This window comes from Tinamus guttatus, unplaced genomic scaffold (genome assembly GCF_059628265.1).
Source record: "Tinamus guttatus ecotype Peru unplaced genomic scaffold, ASM5962826v1 Tinamus_guttatus_pri_ptg001114l, whole genome shotgun sequence".
In the NCBI taxonomy this organism is placed as follows: domain Eukaryota; kingdom Metazoa; phylum Chordata; class Aves; order Tinamiformes; family Tinamidae; genus Tinamus; species Tinamus guttatus.
In genome coordinates this window covers 3,080-26,721 of record NW_028289648.1, presented here as the reverse complement: position 1 = coordinate 26,721, position 23,642 = coordinate 3,080, and the positions used below count along the sequence as shown (strand labels likewise).

Sequence of the window (23,642 nt, the reverse complement as noted above, 5' to 3'; positions counted from 1 at the left end):
CGCAGGCCCCAGCTCCGTGAGCCTGGACTTCTCCCTGCCCGGCTTCGAGCACGTCTACGGGCTGCCCGAGCACGCCGAGAGCCTGCGCCTGCGCCCCACCGAGTGAGCGGGGACAACGGGGACAACGGGGACGGCGGTGCCACCGGCGCCACCCGCGCGCGGGGGACGCTCACGGTGTCACCCGCAGGGCCGGCGACCCCTACCGCCTGTACAACCTGGACGTGTTCCAGTACGAGCTGTACAACCCCATGGCGCTGTACGGCTCCGTGCCGCTGCTGCTGGCGCACCGCGCGCGCCGCACGCTGGGCGTCTTCTGGCTCAACGCCGCCGAGACCTGGGTGGACATCGGCTCCAACACGGCCGGGAAGGTGCGGGAATGCGGGATTGGGAATGCGGGATTAATACTGGGAATGTGGGATTGGGAATGTGGGATTGGGATTGGGGTGGCGCACCGCGCGCGCCGCACACTCGGCGTCTTCTGGCTCAACGCCGCCGAGACCTGGGTGGACATCGGCTCCAACACGGCCGGGAAGGTGCGGGAATGCGGGATTGGGAATGCGGGATTAATACTGGGAATGTGGGATTGGGAATGTGGGATTGGTATTGGGGTGGCGCATCGCGCGCGCCGCACGCTGGGCGTCTTCTGGCTCAACGCCGCCGAGACCTGGGTGGACATCGCTCCAACACGGCCGGGAAGGTGCGGGAATGCAGGATTGGGAATGCAGGATCAGGATTGGGAATTTGGGATCAGGATAGGGAATGCGGGATTGGGAATGCGGGATTAATACTGGGAATGTGGGATTGGGAATGTGGGATTGGGATTGGGGTGGCGCAGCGCGCGCGCCGCACACTCGGCGTCTTCTGGCTCAGCGCCGCCGAGACCTGGGTGGACATCGGCTCCAACACGGCCGGGAAGGTGCGGGAATGCGGGATTGGGAATGTGGGATTAATACTGGGAATGTGGGATTGGGAATGTGGGATTGGGATTGGGGTGGCGCACCGCGCGCGCCGCACGCTCGGCGTCTTCTGGCTCAACGCCACCGAGACCTGGGTGGACATCGGCTCCAACACGGCCGGGAAGGTGTGGGAATGTGGGATTGGGAATGCGGGATTAATACTGGGAATGTGGGATTGGGATTGGGGTGGCGCACCGCGCGCGCCGCACACTCGGCATCTTCTGGCTCAACGCCGCCGAGACCTGGGTGGACATCGGCTCCAACACGGCCGGGAAGGTGCAGGAATGCGGGATTGGGAATGCAGGATCGGGATTGGGAATTTGGGATCAGGATAGGGAATGTGGGATTGGGAATGTGCGATTGGGATTGAGGTGGCGCACCGCGCGTGCTGCACGGTCAGCGTCTTCTGGCTCAACGCCGCCAAGACTTGGGTGGACATCGGCTCCAACACGGCCGGGAAGGTGCGGGAATGCGGGATTGGGAATGCGGGATTGGGATTGGGAATGTGGGATCAGGATAGGGAATGTGGGATTGGGAATGTGCGATTGGGATTGGGGTGGCGCACCGCGCGCGCCGCACGCTCGGCGTCTTCTGGCTCAACGCCGCCGAGACCTGGGTGGACATCGGCTCTAACACGGCCGGGAAGGTGCGGGAATGCGGGATTGGGAATGCAGGATCGGGATTGGGAATTTGGGATCAGGATAGGGAATGTGGGATTGGGAATGTGGGATTGGGGTGGTGCACCGCGCGCGCCGCACGCTCGGCGTCTTCTGGCTCAACGCCGCCGAGACCTGGGTGGACATCGGCTCCAACACGGCTGGGAAGGTGCAGCAATGCGGGATTGGGAATGTGGGATTGGAATTGGGAATGTGGGATTGGGGTGGCACGCGGGGCCGGCTCGCTCCCGGCACGCTCCGCACACTGGGCCTTTGGTTACCAAGACCTGGGTGGACTTTGGGTCCAACGCGACTGGTAAGGTGCGGGAATGCGGGATCGGGAATGCAGGCCCAGGACTGGGATTGGGCTTGGGAATTCGGGCTGGGGAATGCGGGATGGGATCTGCTGGCGCTCCTGCAGACGCTGCTCGGAAGGTGCTGGACTACCAGGATCAGGATTGGGAGCAGGAATGTGGGACCAGGATTGGGATTGGGAGTGGAATGCGGTTTGGGAATTCAGGATGGGATCTGCTGGCGCTCGCACAGATGCTGCTGGTGAAGGTGCTGGACTACCGGGACCAGGATAGGGAGCAGGAATGCAGGACCGGGATCGGGAATGCAGGACCAGGACTGGGATTGGGAGTGGGAATGCGGGTTCAGGAATTCGGGATGGGATCTGGCGGCGCTCCCGCAGACGCTGCTCGGAAAGGTGCTGGACTGATGGGACTGGAATTGGGAGCAGGAATGCAGGCCTGGGATTGGGATTGGGAGCGGGAATGCGGGTTCGGGAATGCAGGATGGGATCCGACGGCGCTCCCGCAGACGCTGCTCAGGAAGGTCCTGGACTACCGGGACTGGGATTAGGAGCCCGAATGCGGGACCAAGACTGGGACTGGAATGTGGGACCAGGACTGGGATTGGGCTCGGGATTTCGGGCTCGGGAATGTGGGATGTGGGATTCGGGATGGGATCCAGCAGCGCTCCCGCAGACGCTGCTCGGGAAGGTCGTGGACTACCGGGACCAGGATAGGGAGCAGAAATGCAGGACCGGGATCGGGAATGCAGGCCCAGGACTGGGATTGGGCTTGGGAATTTGGGATGGGATCCGACATGGGATCCGGTGGCACTCCCGCAGACGCTGCTCGGGAAGGTGCTGGACTGCTGGGACCAGGATTGGGAGCAGGAATGCGGGACCAGGACTGGGATTGGGAGTGGGAATGTGGGCTTCGGAATGCGGGATGGGATCCGACATGGGATCCGGTGGCGCTCCCGCAGACGCTGCTCGGGAAGGTGCTGGACTACTGGGACCGGATTGGGACTGGGAATGCGGGACCAGGACTGGGATTGGGCTCGGGGTTTCGGGCTCGGGAATGTGGGATGTGGAATGCGGGATGGGATCCGGCGGCGCTCCCGCAGACGCTGCTCGGGAAGGTCCTGGACTACGGGGATTGGGAGCAGGAATGCGGGACCAGGACTGGGATTGGGCTCAGGATTTCGGGCTCGGGAATGTGGGATGTGGAATTCGGGATGGGATCCGGCGGCGCTCCCGCAGACGCTGCTCGGGAAGGTCCTGACTACCGGGACCAGGATAGGGAGCAGGAATGCAGGACCGGGATCGGGAATGCAGGCCCAGGACTGGGATTGGGCTTGGGAATTTGGGATGGGATCCGACATGGGATCTGGCGGCACTCCCGCAGACGCTGCTCAGGAAGGTGCTGGACTACCGGGACCAGGATTAGGAGCAGGAATGCGGGACCAGGACTGGGATTGGGCTCGGGATTTCGGGCTCGGGAATGTGGGATGTGGAATTTGGGATGGGATCCGGCGACGCTCCCGCAGACGCTGCTCGGGAAGGTCCTGGACTACGAGGATTGGGAGCAGGAATGCGGGACCAGGACTGGGATTGGGCTCGGGATTTCGGGCTTGGGAATGTGGGATGTGGAATGCGGGATGGGATCCGGTGACGCTCCCGCAGACGCTGCTCGGGAAGGTCCTGGACTACGAGGATTGGGAGCAGGAATGCGGGACCAGGACTGGGATTGGGCTCGGGATTTCGGGCTTGGGAATGTGGGATGTGGAATGCGGGATGGGATCCGGTGACGCTCCCGCAGACGCTGCTCGGGAAGGTCCTGGACTACGTGCAGGGCGGCGGGGAGGCGCCGCAGACCGACGTGCGCTGGATGTCGGAGAGCGGCGTCATCGACGCCTTCCTGCTGCTGGGACCCACGCCGGGCGCCGTGGCCGAGCAGTACGGAGCGCTCACCGGTACGGATGGGGACACGGGGACACAGTGGGGACATGGACACAGGGGGACACGGGGACATGCAGTACGGAGCGCTCACCGGTACGGAGGGGGACACGGGGACACGGTGGGACACAGGGACATGCAGTACGGAGCGCTCACCGGTACGGAGGGGGACATGGGGACACGGGGGGGCCATGGGGACACGCAGTACGGAGCGCTCACCAGTACGGAGGGGGACACGGGGACACGGTGGGGACACAACGGGGACACGGGGGGGACACGGCAGGGACATGGGGACACGCAGTACGGAGCGCTCACCGGTACGGAGGGGGGACACGGGGACATGGTGGGGACACGGGCCACAGAGGGGACACGGGGACACGCAGTACAGAGCACACACCGGTACGGGGACATGGGGGGACATGGGGACACTGGGGGGATATAGGGACATGGGGGGGACACAGGGGAGACATGGGGACACGCAGTACAGAGCGCACACCGGTACGGGGACATGGGAGGACATGGGGACACTGGGGGGACATGGGACACAGGGGGAACACGGGTGGGACACGGGGACATGCGGTACGGCGCGCTCACCGGTACGGGGACACAGGAGGACATGGGGACACATAGTACAGTGCACTCACCAGTACGGGACGCAGCAGGGGACACGGGGACACGGGAGGGGACACAGGCACACGCAGTACAGTGCACTCGGTACGGGACGCAGCAGGGGACACGGGGACACGGGAGGGGACACAGGCACACGCAGTACAGTGCACTCGTCGGTACGGGACACGGAAGGGGACACGGGTGGGGGGGTGGGGGCTAGGGTACACAGTACAGTGTGTTCACCGGTATGGATATGGCAGGGGACATGGGGACATGGCAGGAACACAGCAGGGACATGGGATACACAGTACAGTGCGCTCACAGCTGCGGTGACTCGGGGGGTGACGGGTGTCCCCGCGCTGCCCACAATGCGCTGCGCTCACCGGTATGGAAACATGGGGGGTGACACGGGTGGTGACAGGGGTGTCCCCGCGCTGCCCACAATGCGCTGCGCTCACCGCTCTGGTGACACAAGGGGTGACGGGTGTCCCCGCACTCCCCGCCATGCGCTGCACTCACCGTATGGGAACACGGAGGGTGACACGGGTGACGCGGACGGTGACAGGGGTGTCTCTGCGCACTCCCTGTAATACACCACGCTCACCGGTATGGGAACACGGAGGGTGACACGGGTGACGCGGACGGTGACAGGGGTGTCTCTGCGCGCTCCCTGCAATACACCACGCTCACCGGTATGAGAACACGGAGGGTGACACGGGTGACCCGGGCGGTGACAAGGGTGTCCCCGCGCGCTCCCTGCAATACACCACGCTCACCGGTATGGGAACACGGAGGGTGACACGGGTGACCCGGGCGGTGACAAGGGTGTCCCCGCGCGCTCCCTGCAATACACCACGCTCACCGGTATGGGAACACGGAGGGTGACCTGGGTGACCCAGACGGTGACAGGGGTGTCCCCGCGCGCTCCCTGCAATACACCACGCTCACCGGTATGGGAACACGGAGGGTGACACGGGTGACGCGGACGGTGACAGGGGTGTCTCTGCGCGCTCCCTGCAATACACCACGCTCACCGGTATGAGAACACGGAGGGTGACACGGGCGACCCGGGTGGTGACAAGGGTGTCCCCGCGCGCTGCCTGCAATGCACCACGCTCACCGGTATGGGAACATGGGGGGTGACACGGGTGGTGACAGGGGTGTCCCCGCACTCCCCACAATGCGCTGCACTCACCGGTATGGGAACACGGAGGGTGACACGGGTGACCCGGGCGGTGACAGGGGTGTCTCTGCGCGCTCCCTGCAATGCACCACGTTCACCGGTATGGGAACATGGGGGGTGACATGGGTGGTGACAGCGGCGTCCCCGCAGGCACGCAGGCGCTGCCGCCGCTCTTCGCGCTCGGCTACCAGCAGAGCCGCTGGAACTACAACGACGAGGAGGACGTGGCGGCCGTGGAGCGCGGCTTCGACGAGCACGACATCCCCTGCGACGTGCTGTGGCTCGACATCGAGCACGCCGACGGCAAGCGCTACTTCACCTGGGACGCCAGCAAGTTCCCGCGCCCGCGCGCCATGCTGCAGCGCCTGGCGGCCAAGAAGCGCAAGGTGGGGACACCACGATGGTGCCACGAGGTCCCCTGTGTGCTCAGGGACCCCCCGATGGTGCCATGAGGTCCCCACGCGCCTGGGGACGCCGCGATGGTGCCGTGAGGTCCCCTGTGTGCTCGGGGAACCCTGATGGTGCCATGAGGTCCCCACGCGCCTGGGGACGCCGCGATGGTGCCATGAGGTCCCCACGCGCCTGGGGACACCGCAATGGTGCCATGAGGTCCCCTGTGTGCTCGGGGAACCCCGATGCTGCCATGAGGTCCCCACGCGCCTGGGGACACCACGATGGTGCCATGAGGTCCCTGTGTGCTCAGGGACCCCCTGATGGTGCCACACGCTGCCCGGGTGCTCAGGGACACCCTGATGGTGCCACGAGATCCCTGTGCGCTTGGGGACCCCTTGATGGTGCCACTTGCTCCCCACGTTCTCAGGGACCCCTTGATGGTGTCACGCGCTGCCCGGGCGCTCGGGGACCCCCTGATGGTGCCATGAGGTCCCTGTGCGCTCAGGGACCCTCTGATGGTGCCACGAGATCCCCACGCGCTCGGGGACCCCATGATGGAGCCACGAGATCGGGCACCCCCTAATGGTGCCATGAGATCCCCATGTGCTTGGGGACCCCTGGATGGTGCCATGAGGTCCCTGCGCGCTCAGGGACCCCCCGATGGTACCACGAGATCCCCGTGCGCTCGGGGACCCCCCAATGGTGCCACGCGCTGCCCGGGCGCTTGGGGACGCCCTGATGGTGCCACGAGGTCCCTGTGCGCTCGAGGACACCCTGATGGTGCCACGCGCTGTCTGTGCACTTGGGGACACCCCAACAGTGCCACGCGCTCCCTGCGCGCTCGGGGACCCGGGGCGTCCCTCACGGTGCCACGCGCTGCCCGGGCACTCGGGGGTCCCGGCCCGTCCCCGACGTCCCCGCGCGCTCCCCCGCGCAGATGGTGGCCATCGTGGACCCGCACATCAAGGTGGACAGCGGCTACCGGGTGCACAACGAGCTCCGCGCGCGCGGCTTCTACGTCAAGACCAAGGACGGCGCCGACTACGAGGGCTGGTGCTGGCCGGGTGAGCGCGCGGGCGGGCGGGCGCCGCCGCGGTGACAAGGGCCACCGTGGTCACCGTCACCGCTGTCCCCGCAGGCTCCGCCGGCTACCCCGACTTCACGGACCCGGCGATGCGCGCGTGGTGGGCCAGTCTGTTCGCCTACGACCAGTACGAGGTGAGACGGGAGCGGTGTCACGCGGGGAGGTGACACGGGTGTCCCCTTGGGGTGGCCCCACTGCGTCACGAGCTCTGTGTGCGTTCACCGGTATGGTGACATGGGTGACACGAGTGTCCCCACCACGTCTTGAGCTCCCCACGCGCTCCCCACGATACACTGCGCTCACCAGTGTGGTGACATGGGAGATGTGACACAGGGGACATGGGTGACATGGGTGTCCCCCTTGGGGTGTCCCCCCTGCGTCACGAACTCCGTGTGCATTCCCTGGTACGGTGACATGGGTGACATGGGTGTCCCCACCACGTCTTGAGCTCCCCACACGCTCCCCACGATACGGTGCACTCACCGGTATGGTGACATGGCAGACGTGATACAGGGGACATCGGTGACACGGGTGTCCCCCTTGGGGTGTCCCTGCTGCATCACGAGCTCCGTGTGCGTTCACCGGTACGGTGACATGGGTGACACGAGTGTCCCCACCACATTGTGAGCTCCCCACATGCTCCCTGCGATACGCTGCACTCACCGGTATGGTGACATGGGAGATGTGACACAGGGGACATGGGTGACACGGGTGTCCCCCTTGGGGTGTCCCTGCTGCGTCACGAGCTCTGTGTGCGTTCACCGGTATGGTGACATGGGTGACACGAGTGTCCCTACCACATCTTGAGCTCCCCACGCGTTCCCCACGATACACTGCGCTCACCGGTATGGTGACATGGGAGATGTGACACAGGGGACATGGGTGACACGGGTGTCCCCCTTGGGGTGTCCCCGCTGCGTCGCGAGCTCCGTGTGCGTTCACCGGTACGGTGACATGGGTGACACGAGTGTCCCCACCACATTGTGAGCTCCCCACATGCTCCCTGCGATACGCTGCGCTCACCAGTGTGGTGACATGGGAGACGTGACACAGGGGACATCAGTGACACGGGTGTCCCCACCACGTTGCGAGCTCCCTGCAATACCACGCACTCACCACTATGGTGACATAGGAGGTGACGCGAGTGTCCCCACGCGCTCCCCGCAATGCACCGCACTCACCGCCGTGGCAACACGGGTGACACGGGTGTCCCCGCGCACTCCCTGCAATGCACCGTGCTCACCGTTACGGTGACACAGGTGTCCCCATATGGTCCGTGCAATACACCGCGCTCACCGCTACGGTGACATGGGTGACACGGGTGTCCCCACGCACTCCCCACAATACACCACGCTCACCGCTGCGGTGACACGGGTGACACAAGGGTGTCCCCCGGCACCCCCTGACCACATCCCAAGCTCCATCGTCCCCCTCGTCCCCCAGGGCTCCTCCGACAACCTGTTCATCTGGAACGACATGAACGAGCCGTCCGTGTTCAGCGGCCCCGAGGTGACCATGCACAAGGACGCGGTGCACCAGGGCGGCTGGGAACACCGCGACGTGCACAACCTCTACGGCTTCTACGTGGTGAGCAGGGCGGCCCCACGCGCGTGTCACCGTCACGGCGTCACCGTCACGGCGTCACCGTCACGACGTCACCGTCACGGCACCGGTGTCACCGTCACGGCGGCGGCGTCACCATCACGGCGTTGGCGTCGCCGTCACGGTGCCGCCGTCACCGTCACGGCGTCACCGTCACGGTGCCGGCGTCACCATCACGGCGTTGGTGCCGCTGTCACCGTCACGGCGTCGCTGTCACGGCGGCGGCGTCGCCGTCACGGCGGCGGCATCACCGTCATGGTGTCGGCGTCACCGTCACGGCAGCAGTGTCACCGTCACGGCGTCATGGTGTCGCCGTCGCCGTCACGGTGTCGCTGTCGCCGTCACGGCGGCGGCGTCACTGTCACGGTGTCACCATCATGGCACCGGTGTCACCGTCACGGTGTCACCCTCACGGCGGCGGTGTCACCGTCACGGCACCGGTGTCACCGTCACCTCGTCCCGCAGCAAATGGCCACGGCGCAGGGGCTGGAGCAGCGCTCGGGCGGCCGCGAGCGGCCCTTCGTGCTCAGCCGCGCGTTCTTCGCCGGCTCGCAGCGCTACGGTGAGCGCGGCGGCGCGCGGGCGCCCCGGGGGCACCGCGCCGGGCCGGCGCTCACGGCCGCCGCCGCCGTCGTCCCCGCGCAGGCGCCGTGTGGACCGGGGACAACACGGCCGAGTGGGAGCACCTCAAGATCTCCATCGCCATGTGCCTCAGCATGGGGCTGGCCGGGCTCTCCTTCTGCGGAGGTGGGCGCGGGACGGGCACAATGGATGGGCACACGGGACGGGCACACGGGATGGACACATGGGACGGGCACATGGGATGGATGTGTGGGACGGGCACACAGGACAGGCACACGAGACAGGCATATGGGATGGGCGCATGGGATGGGCACGCGGGACAGGCACACGGGACGGATGTGTGGGACGGGCACATGGGACAGGCACACAGGACGGATGTGTGGGACGGGCACGTGGGATGGACAGGTGGGACATGCACACGGGACGAGCTCACAGGACGGGCACGCGGGACAGATGTGTGGGATGGGCACACGGGACGGGCACATGGGATGGATGTGTGGGACGGGCACACAGGACAGGCACACGAGACAGGCATATGGGATGGGCGCATGGGATGGGCACGCGGGACGGGCACGCGGGACGGGCACATGGGATGGACAGGTGGGACATGCGCACGGGATGAGCTCACAGGACGGGCACATGGGATGAATGCGGGGGACGCGTACATGGGACAGGCACACAGGACAAGCGCACGGCACAGGCGTGTGGGACAGGCACACGGGATGGACACGGGACGGACACGGCATGGACACATGGGATGGGCACACGGGACGGGCACATGGGACGGGCACATGGGACAGGCATGTGGGATGGCCACGCGGGATGGGCACACAGGACGGATGTGTGGGATGGGCACACGAGATGGACACATGGGATGGACACATGGGACAAGCTCACAGGACGGGCACACGGGACAAGCGCACGGCACAGGCGTGTGGGATGGGCACGCGGGACGGGCACACAAGACGGGCACACGGGATGGACGCATGGGACGGGCACACGGGATGGGCACATGGGACGAGCTCACAGGATGGGTACACGGGACAAGTGCACGGGACGGGCACACGGGACGGGCACACGGGATGGACGCATGGGACGGGCACGCGGGACAGATGTGTGGGACGGGCACATGGGACGGGCACATGGGATGGATGTGTGGGACGGGCACACAGGACAGGCACACGAGACAGGCACGCGGGATGGGCGCATGGGACGGGCACATGGGACAGGCACACGGGACGGATGTGTGGGACGGGCACATGGGATGGACAGGTGGGACATGCACACGGGACGAGCTCACAGGACGGGCACACGGGACAAGCGCACGGCACAGGCGTGCGGGACGGGCATACGGGACGGATGTGTGGGACGGGCACACGGGATGGGCACATGGGATGGACAGGTGGGACATGCGCACGGGACGAGCTCATGGGACGGGCACATGGGATGAATGCGGGGGACGCGTACATGGGACAGGCACACAGGACACGCGCACGGCACAGGCGTGTGGGACAGGCACACAGGACGGACACATGGGATGGGCACAAGGGACAGGCCCATGGGATGGACCCACGGGCCAGGCCCACGGGACAAGCGCGTGGGCCGGGCACACGGGAAGGGCACACAGGACAGACACACGGGGTGGGCACACGCGACAGGCAGGTGGGACGGGCACACGGGATGGACACACAGGACGGGCACACGGGACAAGCATATGGGACACACACACAGGACGGGCACAAGGGGACAGGCTCACGGGACGGACCCACGGGCCAGGCCCACGGGACAAGCGCGTGGGACGGGCACATGGGACATGCACACAGGACGGGCACAAGGGACAGTCCCACGGGACAGGCCCACGGGACAAGCGTGTGGGCTGAGCACACGGGAAGGGCACACGGGATGGGCACACGGGACAAGCGCATGGGACAGACACACAGGATGGGCACACGGGACATGCACACGGGATGGACACACGGGACGGGCACATGGGGCGGGCACACGGGATGGGCACACAGGACAGACACAGGATGGGCACATGGGACAGACACACGGGACGGGCACACGGGACAGACACACGGGACGGGCACACGGGATGGACACACAGGATGGGTAAATGGGACAGGCACACGGGATGGCACACAGGACAGACACACGGGACGGGCACACGGGACGGGCACATGGGATGGGCACACAAGACAGACACGGGATGGGCACACGGGACGGGCACACAGGACAGACACAGGATGGGCACACAAGACAGACACAGGATGGGCACACAAGACAGACACAGGATGGGCACACGGGACAGACACACGGGACGGGCACACGGGATGGACACACAGGATGGGTAAATGGGACAGGCACACGGGATGGACACACGGGATGGGCACACGGGACGGGCACACGGGATGGGCACACGGGACAGACACACGGGACGGGCACACGGATCGGGCACCCGGCCCGGTCCCCGAGCCGCCGCCGTCCCCGCAGCCGACGTGGGCGGCTTCTTCAAGAACCCGGACGCGGAGCTGCTGGTGCGCTGGTACCAGGCGGGCGCCTTCCAGCCCTTCTTCCGCGCGCACGCGCACATGGACACGGCGCGCCGCGAGCCCTGGCTCTTCGGCGACGCCACGGCGGCGCTGATCCGCGGCGCCGTGCGCCAGCGCTACGCGCTGCTGCCCTTCTGGTACACGGCCTTCTACCGCGCGCACCGCCGCGGGCTGCCCGTCATGAGGTGAGCGCCCGCGGGGACGGGGGGACGGGATGGGGACGGGGATCCTGGGATGAGGACGGGCGTCGTGGGATGGGGACGGGGGTCCTGGGATGGGGGTCCTGGGATAGGGGTCCTGGGGTGGGGACAGGAGTCCTGGCGTGGAGACAGGGTTCCTGGGATGGGGACGGGGGTCCTGGCGTGGGAACGGGGGTCCTGAGTTGGAAGATCCTGGGATGGGGACGGCGTCCTGGGTTGGGGATCCTGGGATGGGGACAGGGGTCCTGGGATGGGGATCCTGAGATGGGGACAGGATCCTGGGATGGGGACAGGGTGCTGGGATGGGGATCCTGGGATGGGGACGGGGGGTCCCGGGATGGGGATCCTGGGATGGGGCAGGGTGCTGGGATGGGGATCCTGGGATGGGGACGGGGGTCCTGGGATGGGACAGGATCCTGGGATGGGGTCCTGGGATGGGGACAGGGGTGCTGGGGTGGGTGTCCTGGGATGGGGATGGGGTGCTGGGATGGGGGTCCTGGGATGGGGACGAGGTCCTGGGATGAGGATCCGGGGATGGGGGTCCTGGCGTGGAGACAGGAGTCCTGGGATGGGGACGAGGTCCTCGGATGGGGATCCTGGGGTGGGGATCCTGGGATGGGGACGGGTGTCCTGGGATGAGGATCCTGGGATGGGGATCCTGGGATGAGGACGAGGTCCTGGGATGGGGATCCTGGGATGAGGACAAGGTCCTGGGATGAGGGGATGAGGATGAGGTCCTGGGATGGGGATCCTGGGGTGGGGACGGGGGTCCTGGCGTAGAGACAAGGGTCCTGGGATGGGGACGAGGTCCTGGGATGGGGATCCTGGGATGGGGACGGGGGTCCTGGCATGGGGGCAGCGTCCTGGGTTGGAAGATCCTGGGATGGGGACAGCGTCCTGGGTTGGGGATCCTGGGATGGGGACAGGGGTCCTGGGATGGGGATCCTGGAATGGGGACAAGGTTCTGGGATGGGGATCCTGGGATGGGGACAGGGGTCCTGGCATGGGGATGGGGTCCTGGGATGGGCCCTGAGATCCTCAAATGGCGACGGGGATCCTGGGATGGGGACGGAGGTCCTGAGATGGGGACGGGGATCCTGGGATGGGGTCTGAGATCCTTGGATGGGGCTCGGGATCCTCAGAATGGTCCTGGGCTCCTTGGAGTGTCCTGGGATCCTGGAATGGGTCTTGGTCTCCTTGGATGGGTCCTGGGCTACTTGGATGGGTTTTGGGCTCCTCGGATGGGTTCTTGGCAGCCCAGGACAGGTCTCCAGGTCCCAGGATGGGTCCTGAGATCCTGGGATAGGGCCTGAAATCCTTGGATGGGGTCTGGGCTCCTCAGATGGATCCTGGGCTTCTTGGGGGGTCCTGGGCTCCTCGGATGGGGCTGGGGTGGATGGGGCCTGAGATCCTGGGATGGGTCCTGGGTTCCTTGGATGGGTCCTGGGTTCCTCCAAGGGGTCCTGAGATCCTTGGATGGGGTCTGAGATCCTGGGATGGGTCCTGGGCTCCCTGGAAGGGTCCTGGGTTCCTCAAATGGATCCTGAGATCCTCGGAGAGGTCCTGAGGACCCTGTGGTGGCTCTTACAGTCCGAGGATGGGCCCTGGGGACCCCGTGGTGGCTCTTGGGGTCCCAGAACGGCTCCTGGGGACCCTGTGGTGGCTCTTAGGGTCCTGGGACGGGCCCTGGGGACCCTGTGGTGGCAATTAGGGTCCCGGGATGGGCCCTGGGGACCCTGTAGTGGCTCTTGGAGTCCCAGAACGGCTCCTGGGGACCCCGTGGTGGCTCTTAGGGTCCCGGGATGGGCCCTGGGGACCCCGTGGTGGCTCTTAGGGTCCCGGGACGGGCCCTGGGGACCCCATGGTGGCTCTTGGGGTCCTTGGACGGCTCCTGGGCACCCCAGGGCGCTTCCCTGGGCTCCGGGGTGGCCGCAGGCCCCCCAGGAGGGTCCCTCGACGCCCGGGCCGAGGTCCCCACGTCCCTGGGGTGGTGACAGGTACCCGGGATGTCCCCAGGGTGCCCAGCCCCCCTTCCGTGTCCCCCGTGTCCCCCCAGGCCGCTATGGATGGAGTTTCCTGAGGACGTGGCCACCTTCGCCATGGATGACCAGTACATGATCGGTGAGTGGGGACAGCAGGGGACAATGGGGACAGCGGGGACAATGGGGACAGTGGGGACGGGGTGCTGCCACCGCTGCCCCCGTGTCCCCTCTGCAGACAGGGCCCTCCTGGTGCACCCGGTGACGGAGCAGGGCGCCCGCGGCGTGAACGTCTACCTGCCCGGCCAGGGAGAGGTGACAAGGGGACAGAGGAGGGGACCAGGGGGATGAGGACGGGACTGCGGGGACGAGGAGGGGACAGCAGGGATGAGAGGACAGTGGGGACAAGGTGGGGACTGTAGGGATGAGGAGGGGACAGTGGGGACAAGGTGGGGACCGTAGGGATGAGGAGAGGACCAGGGGGACAGTGGGGACGAAGCAGGGACAGTGGGGACAGTAAGGATGAGGTGGGGACCGTAGGGATGAGGAGGGGACCTAGGGGACAGTGGGGACGAAGCAGGGACAGTGGGGACAGTGAGGGGACAGTGGGGACAGTGAGGATGAGGTGGGGACCGAGGGGACAGTGGGGACAAAGGAGGGACAGCGGGGACAAGGAGGGGGCCATGGGGACAAGGCGTGGACCACAAGGACAAGGGGGAGGACCATGGGAATGAGGAGGGGACAGCGGGGATGAGGGGACAATGGGGACAAGGAGGGGACTGCAGGGATGAGGAGGGGACCATGGGGACGAGGCGGGGCAAGGGTGGCACCGTCACCACGTTGTCCCCAGGTCTGGTATGATGTCACCACCCGCCAGAAGCACCAGGCGCCCCAGACGCTCTACGTGCCGGTGACAATGAGCAGCGTGAGTGACAGGGACACGCGGGGACACATGGGGACACGCGGGGACCAGGGTGACAGAGCACGTGGTGACACTGGGGACATGGGCAGGACACAGCGGGGACCCCATGGGGTGACACAGAGCACGTCGTGGCACTGGGGACACAACGGGGACCCTGCAGAGACGGGGGTGACACAGACACAGCCAGGACACAGCGGGGACCCCGTGGGGTGACACAGAGCACATGGTGGCACTGGGGACACAACGGGGACCCTGCAGAGACGGGGGTGACACAGACACAGCCAGGACACAGTGGGGACCCCGTGGGGTGACACAGAGCACGTGGTGGCACTGGGGACACAACGGGGGCCCTACAGAGACTGGAGTGACACAAACACAGCCAGGACACAGCGGGGACCCCGTGGGGTGACACAGAGCACGTGGTGGCACTGGGGACACAACGGGGACCCTGCAGAGACGGGGGTGACACAGACACAGCCAGGACACAGCGGGGACCCCATGGGGACAGCAGCCACCGGTCACAACAGGAGTGGGGACACAAAGGTGGCAGGAGACGGAGGTGGCCCTGGAGGGGACACAGAGGGCTCTGGGGACACCGCGGAGGACAGCGTGTCCCCACCGCCGCCCTCGTGTCCCCGCCGTCCCCATCGTGTCCCCACTGTCCCCATCGTGTCCCCGCCGTCCCCGTTGTCCCCGCGCAGGTGCCCGTGTTCCAGCGCGGTGGCACCGTGGTGCCGCGGCAGGAGCGGCCGCGTCGCTCCACCGAGTGCATGAGGGACGACCCCGTCACCCTGCACGTGGCCCTGAGTCCCCAGGTGAGCGCCACATCCCCCCCCGGGGCCACCAAATGTCCCCCTCGGCCACCAAATGTCCCCCTGCCTGGGATGACCCTGTCACCCTCCACATGGCTCTGAGTCCCCAGGTGAGCGCCGGGACATCCCCCAGGCCATCGGGCCCCCCTCCAGGGCCACCAAATGTCCTCTGGGCCACTGGGTCCCCCTCTCGGTCACCAAATGTCCCCTGGAGCCACCAAATGTCCCCTGGGCCACTGGGTCCCCCCTGGCCACCAAACGTCCCCTGGGGCCACCAAATGTCTCCCGGGGCCACCAAATGTTCCCTGGGGCCACTGGGTCCCTCCCCAGCCACCAAACATCCCCCAGGGCCACTGGTTCCCCTGTCCCGGCCACCAAATGTCCCCCTGGGCCACCAAATGTCCCCCCTGGCTACCAAGTGTCCTCTGGGGCCACCAAATGTCCCCCTGGGCCAGTGGGTCCCCCTCCAGGTCACCAAATGGTCCCCCCAGCCACCAAACGTCCCCCGGGGCCACCAAATGTCCCTCAGAGCCACCAGGTTCCCCTCCGGGTCACCAAATGGTCCCCCCAGCCACCAAACGTCTTCCCTGGGACCACCAAATTTTCCCCCTGGGCCACCGCGTCCCCCTCCAGGTCACCAAATGGTCCCCCTAGCCACCAAACGTCCCCCTGGGGCCACCGGGTCCCTGGGGGCCACCAAATGTCCCTTGGGGCCACCAGGTCCCCCTCCAGGTCACCAAATGGTCCCTCCAGCCCCCAAACGTCCCCCTGGGGCCACCAAATGTCCCTCGGGGCCACCAAATGTCCCCCTGGGGCCACCAAATGTCCCTCAGAGCCACCGGGTCCCCCTCCAGCCCCCAAACATCCCCCTGGGGCCACCAAATGTCCCCCTGGGCCACCGGGTCCCCCTCCGGGTCACCAAATGGTCCCCCCAGCCACCAAACATCCCCCTGGGCCACCAAATGTCCCCCCTGGCTACCAAGTGTCCTCTGGGGCCACCAAATGTCCCTCGGGGCCACTGGGTCCCTCCCCAGCCGCCAAACACTGGTCCCCCACCCCCTGGGGCCACCAAATGTCCCCCTGGCTACCAAGTCTCCTCTGGGGCCACCAAATGTCCTCCCGGCTACCAAGTGTCCTCTGGGGCCACCAAATGTTCCTCGGGGCCACTGGGTCCCTCCCCAGCCACCAAACACTGGTCGCCCACCCCCTGGGGCCACCAAATGTCCCCCCGGCTACCAAGTGTCCTCTGGGGCCACCAAATGTCCCCCAACGTCCCCCCCGTCGCAGGGCACGGCCGAGGGCGACCTGTTCATGGACGACGGGCGCTCGTTCGACTACCGCACGCGGCGCCGCTTCCTGCACCGCAGCTTCGTCCTGGCCGACGGCGTCCTGGCGTCCCGGTACCGCCGCGGTCCCCGTCCCCTCCGCGTGTCCCCGCCACCCCCTCGCGTGTCCCCTCACGTGTCCCCTCCCGTGTCCCCGCAGGGCGGCCGACGCCAGCGGGACCTTCGAGACGCCGGCCTGGCTGGAGCGGGTGGTGATCCTGGGCGCCCCGCGGCCCCGCAGCGTGGTGCTGCGCGCCGACGGTGCGTGTCACCGCGCCGCCGCCTGTGCCCGCGGCCCGCCGCGTCCTCCCGGCTGTCCCGGTGTCCCCCCGACTGCCCCAACTGTCCCGGTGTCCCCCCAACTGTCCCCACATCCTCCTGTGTCCCCCCAACTGTCCTGGTGTCCCCCCGACTGCCCCAACTGTCCCCACATCCCCCCCTGTCCCCCAAACTGTCCCCACATCCCCCCAACTGTCCCCACATCCCCCTCGACTGTCCCCGTGTCCCCTCGACTGTCCCCGTGTCCCCCTGACTGCCCCAACTGTCCCCGTGTCCTCCCGACTGTCCCAGTGTCCCCGACTGTCACCAACTGTCCCCGTGTCCTCCTAACTGTCCTGGTGTCCCCCTGACTGTCCCAATGTTCCCCCGACTGTCCCTTTGTCCCCCTGACTGTCACCAACTGTCCCCATGTTCCCTCGTGTCCTCCTGACTGTCCCCTTGTCCCCCTGACTGCCCCAACTGTCCCCACATCTCCCCCCAACTGTCCCCACATCCCCTCAACTGTCCCTGTGTCCCCCGACTGTTGCCGACTGTCCCCGTGTCCTCCCGACTGTCCTGGTGTCCCCCTGACTGCCCCAACTGTCCCGGTGTCCCCCCAACTGTCCCCACATCCTCCCGTGTCCCCCCAACTGTCCTGGTGTCCCCCCGACTGCCCCAACTGTCCCCACATCCCCCCCTGTCCCCTGAACTGTCCCTACATCCCCCCAACTGTCCCTGTGTCCACCTGACTGTCCCAGTGTCACCCTGACTGTCCTGGTGTCCCCCTGACTGCCCCGACTGTCCTCACATCCCCCCAACTGTCCCCACATCCCCCTCGACTGTCCCCGTGTCCCCCCGACTGTCCCCGTGTCCCCCTGACTGCCCCAACTGTCCCCGTGTCCTCCCGACTGTCCCGGTGTCCCCGACTGTCACCAACTGTCCCCGTGTCCTCCTAACTGTCCCGATGACCCCCTGACTGCCCCAATGTTCCCCCGACTGTCCCCTTGTCCCCCTGACTGTCACCAACTGTCCCCATGTTCCCTCGTGTCCTCCCGACTGTCCCCTTGTCCCCCTGACTGCCCCAACTGTCCCCACATCTCCCCCCGACTGTCCCCACATCCTCTCAACTGTCCCTGTGTCCCCCAACTGTTGCCGACTGTCCCCGTGTCCTCCCGACTGTCCTGGTGTCCCCCTGACTGTCACCAACTGTCCCCGTGTCCCCCGACTGTCCCCACATCCCTCCGACTGTCCCGTGTGTCCCCACGTGTCCCCCTGAATGTCCCGGTGTCCTCCCAACTGTCCCCACGTGTCCCCCCAACTGTCCCTGTGTCCCTCCGACTGTCCCAGTGTCCCCCTGACTGCCCCAACTGTCCCCACCTCCCCCTGACTGTCTCCGTGTCCCCCTGTCCCGGTGTCCCCCTGCGTCCTCCTGACTGTCCCCACATCCCCCTGACTGTCCCCGCCTGTCCCCATGTGTCCCATGTCCCCCGACTGTCCCCACAGCCCTCCGACTGTCCCTATGTGTCCCGTGTCCCCCGATTGTCCCCACATCCCCCTGACTGTCCCTATGTGTCCCATGTCCCCCGATTGTCCCCACATCCCCCTGACTGTCCCTATGTGTCCCGTGTCCCCCGACTGTCCCCACATCCCTCCGACTGTCCCGTGTGTCCCCCCGTGTCCCCCTCTCTGTCCCCCCCCATCTCATTCCCCCCCGTCCCCCCCCCCCAGGCCGGGAGTCGCTCCTGCATTTCCAGTACGATCCGGAGCCGCCGGCGCTGACGCTCCGGAAACCGGGAGTGCGGCTGGACACGGACTGGAGCATCGAGCTGCGATAGCGGGGGGGCGCGGGGGGGCGCGACCCCCCCGGAAAAACACCCCCCTGCCCAAAACAACCCTCCAAACCCCCCCAAAACACCCCTCAACCCCCCCAAAACACCCCTCAACCCCCCCAAAACACCCCTCCAAAACCCCCCCAAAAACACCCCTCCAAACCCCCAAACACCCCCCGAACCCCCCGAACCCCCCCCAAAACATCCCCCCAACCCCCCCAAATCCCCCCCCCACCAAAGAAGCCCCCCCCCCGATTGGGAGCCGCATCCGGATGCTCCTTTCCCGTCTGGGGGGGGCGGGTTGAGAGCGGGATCCGGATGCTCCTTTCCCTCCCGGGGGGGGGGGCAGTTTGGATCCAATTTGGCTCCCAATGGGATTGGGGGGGGGGGGGGCTCCTTCTCTGTGCCCCCCCCATGCGAGGGCTTGGGGGGGGGGGGGGGCACATCCAGTCATGGGGACCAAGCCCCCCCCCCCCCCTTCCCATTTTCCTTCCTCCCTGGGGGGGCAGCCCCCCCCTTCCCTCCCCTTTTTCCCTTTTTCCTCCTTTTCCACCTCTCTGGAGCGGGGGGGGGGGGGGCGGATCCAGCCCCCCCCTTTTCCCTTTTTCCCTCTTCCTTTTCCCCGGGGGGGGGGGGGGAGGGAGGGAAGGGGCGGGGGGGGGGAGGCGATTCCAGCCCCTCCCCCACCCGGGGCTCCCCCCCCTCCCGGGTCACGTGGGGAATCGCCCCCCCCCCCCCCCCGGAACGTTTTTACTGCTGAGCCAGCGCCGCGGGGGGGGGCGGGGGGGAGGCCGGGGGCGGCGTTTTGATAAAAAGAATAAAACCAGGAAAAATAACAAAAAAAAAAACGAGCTGGAGGCGTCAGCGGCTGTCGCGGCTCCCCGAAACCGCGGGAATTCGCCCAAAGCGGCGGGGTCCTCGGCGTCGCGGTGCCGAAGGGTTTCAAACCGGAACGGAAGCGCCGGGGCGGTGTTCCGAGCCGAGCCCCGGCGGGGTCGGACGCGCGGGAGCGAGCGCGGGCGGAAGCGGAAGTAACGGGGGGGGGGCGACCTTCGGAACCGAAGAGCGGGAGCGTTTTCTGCGCCGGACCCCTGCGGGGAAGGACACGCCGGGCGGAACCAGCCCGGAGCGGAGCCGGGGGAGACACCGGAAGTGCCGTGGCCGGAGCGGCGGAGGAGGCGACGCGGCCGCCGCGGCCCCCGGTCCCGCCCCGGGCCCGGTCCGACCCGCTCCGCCCCCCCCCGGAACCGCCGCCGCCGGGTGCGTCCCCGCCGCGGCCCCGGGCCCCTCTCCGGCGTCTCCATGGCAACCGCGGGGGCGCGGACGTGGCGCGTCGCCATGGAGACGGGAGGGGCGGGGGAGATCCGGGGAGGGGGGGGGAGCGTTAGGAGCGCGGGGGGGGAGAGGGACCCTGTGGGGCGGGGCTGGGAGCGCGGGGGCGGGGCTAAGAGCGCGGGGGGGCGGGGCCCTGCGAGCTCGGGGGCGCGTGGGGAGGGCGCTGGGGGCGGGGCCGTGTGAGCGCGGGGCGGGGCTAGGGGCGCTGGTGGGCGGGGCTGGGAGCGTGGCGGGGCGCTAGGGGCGGGGCTGGGACCGCGGGGCGGGGCTAGGGGCCCTGGAGGGCGGGGCTAGGGGCGGGGCTGGGAGCGCGCGCGCGCGCGGCGGGGGGGGGCGCTGGGGATGCCGGGAGCCCTCGGGGGCCGTCGCGGGGGCCCCGGTGGCCCCGGGTGACACCGGGTGGCCCCGGGTGACAGCGGCGGCCCCGCCCCCCGCAGCGCCATGCGGCTGCGGCTCCGCAGCGTCTTCGTGGCCTATTTCGCCGCCTCCCTGGGGGGGCTGCTCTACGCCCTGATGCAGCTCGGTGGAGGGGGGGGACAGTGGGGACAACGGGGGGGACAATGGGGACAACGGGGGGGGACAATGGGGACAACGGGGGGGGGACAGTGGGGACAACCGGGGGCAACGGGGGGGAGAGTGGGGACAACGGGAGGGACAGTGGGGGACAACGGGGGGGGGCAGTGGGGACAACCGGGGGCAACGGGGGGGACAGTGGGGACAACAGGGGGGGCAGTGGGGGGGACAGTGGTGACAACGGGGGGGATAACGGAGGCAATGAGGGGGACAGTGGGGACTACGGGGGGGACACAATGGGGACAATGGGGATTACGGGGGGGGACAATGGGGACAACTGGGGGCAATGGGGGGGGACAGTGGGGACAACGAGGGGGGCAACCGGGAGGGACAGCGGCGACAACAGGAGGGATAACGGGGACAACTGGGGGACAATGAGGAACAATGGGGACAACCGGGGGGACAGTGGGGACATCTGGGGGGGACAGTGGGGACAACGGGGGGGACAACAGAGGGGACAGCAGCAACAACGGAGGAGACAGTGGGGACAGCCAGGGACAACCTGGGGGGACAGCGGGGACAATGGAGAGGGACAGTGGGGACAACAAGGGGGACAACTGGGGGGGACAGCGGTGAAAATGGGGGGGGACAATGGGGACAACAGGGGGGGCAGCAGTGACAACAAGGGGGACAATGGGGACTACGGGGGGGACGATTCGGGGCGGGGGGTTGAAATTGGGGACAAACCCCCAAATTTGGTCCCTCCCCGCCCCCAGGCCAGAGCTGTGACTGCCGCCAGCGGGGGGGGGCGGGGGCGGCCGAGGGGGGGCCCCGGCCGCCCCCCCAGGAGGAGCTGACCATGATCTACGTGGTGACGCCCACGTACGCGCGGTGAGCGCCTATGGGCACCTATGGGCACCTATAGCCCGCCATGTACATCCCGGGAGCCCCTATAGACCCTATAGACTATTGTGGGTACCTATAGCCCCCTATAGCCCGCCGTGTACGCCCCGGGAGCCCCTATAGACCCTATAGACTGCTGTGGATACCTATAGCCCCCTATAGCCCCCCGCGTACACGCGGTGAGCGCCTATGGCCCCCATGGGCATCTATGGGCACCTATAGCCCGCCGTGTACGCCCCGGGAGCCCCTATAGACCCTATAGACTGCTGTGGGTACATATAGCCCCCTATAGCCCGCCATGTACGCCCCGGGAACCCCTATAGACCCTATAGACTGCTGTGGATACCCATAGCCCCCTATAGCCCCCCACGTATGTGCAGTGAGTGCCTATGGTCCCTATGGGCACCTATAGCCCGCCGTGTACACCCCGGGAACCCTTATAGACCCTATAGACTGCTATGGATACCCATAGCCTCCTATAGCCCCCCACGTACACGCGGTGAGCGCCTATGGCCCCTATGGGCACCTATGGGCACCTATAGCATGCCATGTACACCCCGGGATCCCTATAGACCCTGTAGACTGCTATGGGTACCTATAGGCCCCTATAGCCCCCCACGTACGCGCGGTGAGCACCTATGGCCCCTATGGGCACCTATGGGCTCCTATAGCCCCCTATAGCCCGCCGTGTACACCCTAGGAGCCCCTATAGACCCTATAGACCGCTATGGGTACCTATAGCCCCTTATAGCCCCCCACGTACACGCGGTGAGCGCCTATGGCTCCTATGGGCACCTATGGGCACCTATAGCATGCCATGTACACCCCGGGACCCCTATAGACCCTATAGACTGCTATGGGTACCTATAGCCCCCTATAGCGCCCCACGTACACGCAGTGAGCGCTTATGGCCCCTATAGGCACCTGTAGGCTCCTATAGCCTTCTATAACTCCCTATAGCCCGCTGTGTACACCCCGGGAGCCCCTATAGACCCTATAGACTGCTATGGATACCTATAGGCCCCTATAGCCCCCCACGTACGTGCGGTGAGTGCCTATGGCCCCTATGGGCACCTATAGGCACCTATAGCCCCCTATAGCCCGCCGTGTACACCCCGGAAGCCCCTATAGACCCTATAGACTGCTATGGGTGTCTATAGCTCTCTATAGCCCCCCACGTACACACGCTGAGGGACTATAGACCCTATAGCCCCATATGGCCCGCCGTGTACACCCTGTGAACCCGTATAGCCCCTATAGGCTCCTATGGGTACCTAGAGCTTTCTGGAGCCCCCCACATACGCACAGTGAGCACATATAGCCCCTGTAGGTTCCTATAGTCTCCTACAGTGTGCCATTTACAGCCCATGAATTGCTGTAGTCTCTATAGGGTCTTATAGACATTTATAGCTCTCTATAGCACACCACGTATGCCTGGTGAGCCCCTGGAGCGCCTATAGGCTCCTATAGCTCTCTATAGCCCCCCACGTATGCCCGGTGAGCGCCTGTAGGCTTCTATAGGCTCCTGTAGGCATCTATAGTCTCCTATAGCCCCCCACGTACGCCTGGTGAGTGCCCCCTACAGTGCTTGTAGTCTCTATAGCCTTTGTAGGCCCTATAGGCTCCACCTGCACCAGGTGAGCTCTCTATAACTGCTATAGCCGGTATAGGCCCTATAGCTCCTGTAGATCTTATAGGTCC

At 66.6% G+C, this 23,642-nt stretch overlaps 1 protein-coding gene across 1 annotated transcript; it reads left to right on the top strand.

Annotated features, from left to right (window-relative positions):
• Positions 1 to 4: 4 nt before the first annotated feature.
• Positions 5 to 19,196, top strand: LOC148590757 (neutral alpha-glucosidase AB-like; the record flags this gene model as incomplete). Its single annotated transcript, XM_088538624.1, has 17 exons — positions 5 to 102; positions 188 to 368; positions 3,724 to 3,877; positions 5,803 to 6,038; positions 6,983 to 7,109; positions 7,184 to 7,263; positions 8,573 to 8,716; positions 9,197 to 9,293; positions 9,377 to 9,478; positions 11,807 to 12,050; positions 14,122 to 14,186; positions 14,283 to 14,359; positions 14,895 to 14,969; positions 15,668 to 15,781; positions 17,066 to 17,178; positions 17,264 to 17,364; positions 19,090 to 19,196. Coding segments are annotated over 17 exons (2,115 nt in total), but the record flags the coding sequence as incomplete, so codon positions are not given.
• Positions 19,197 to 23,642: the final 4,446 nt, after the last annotated feature.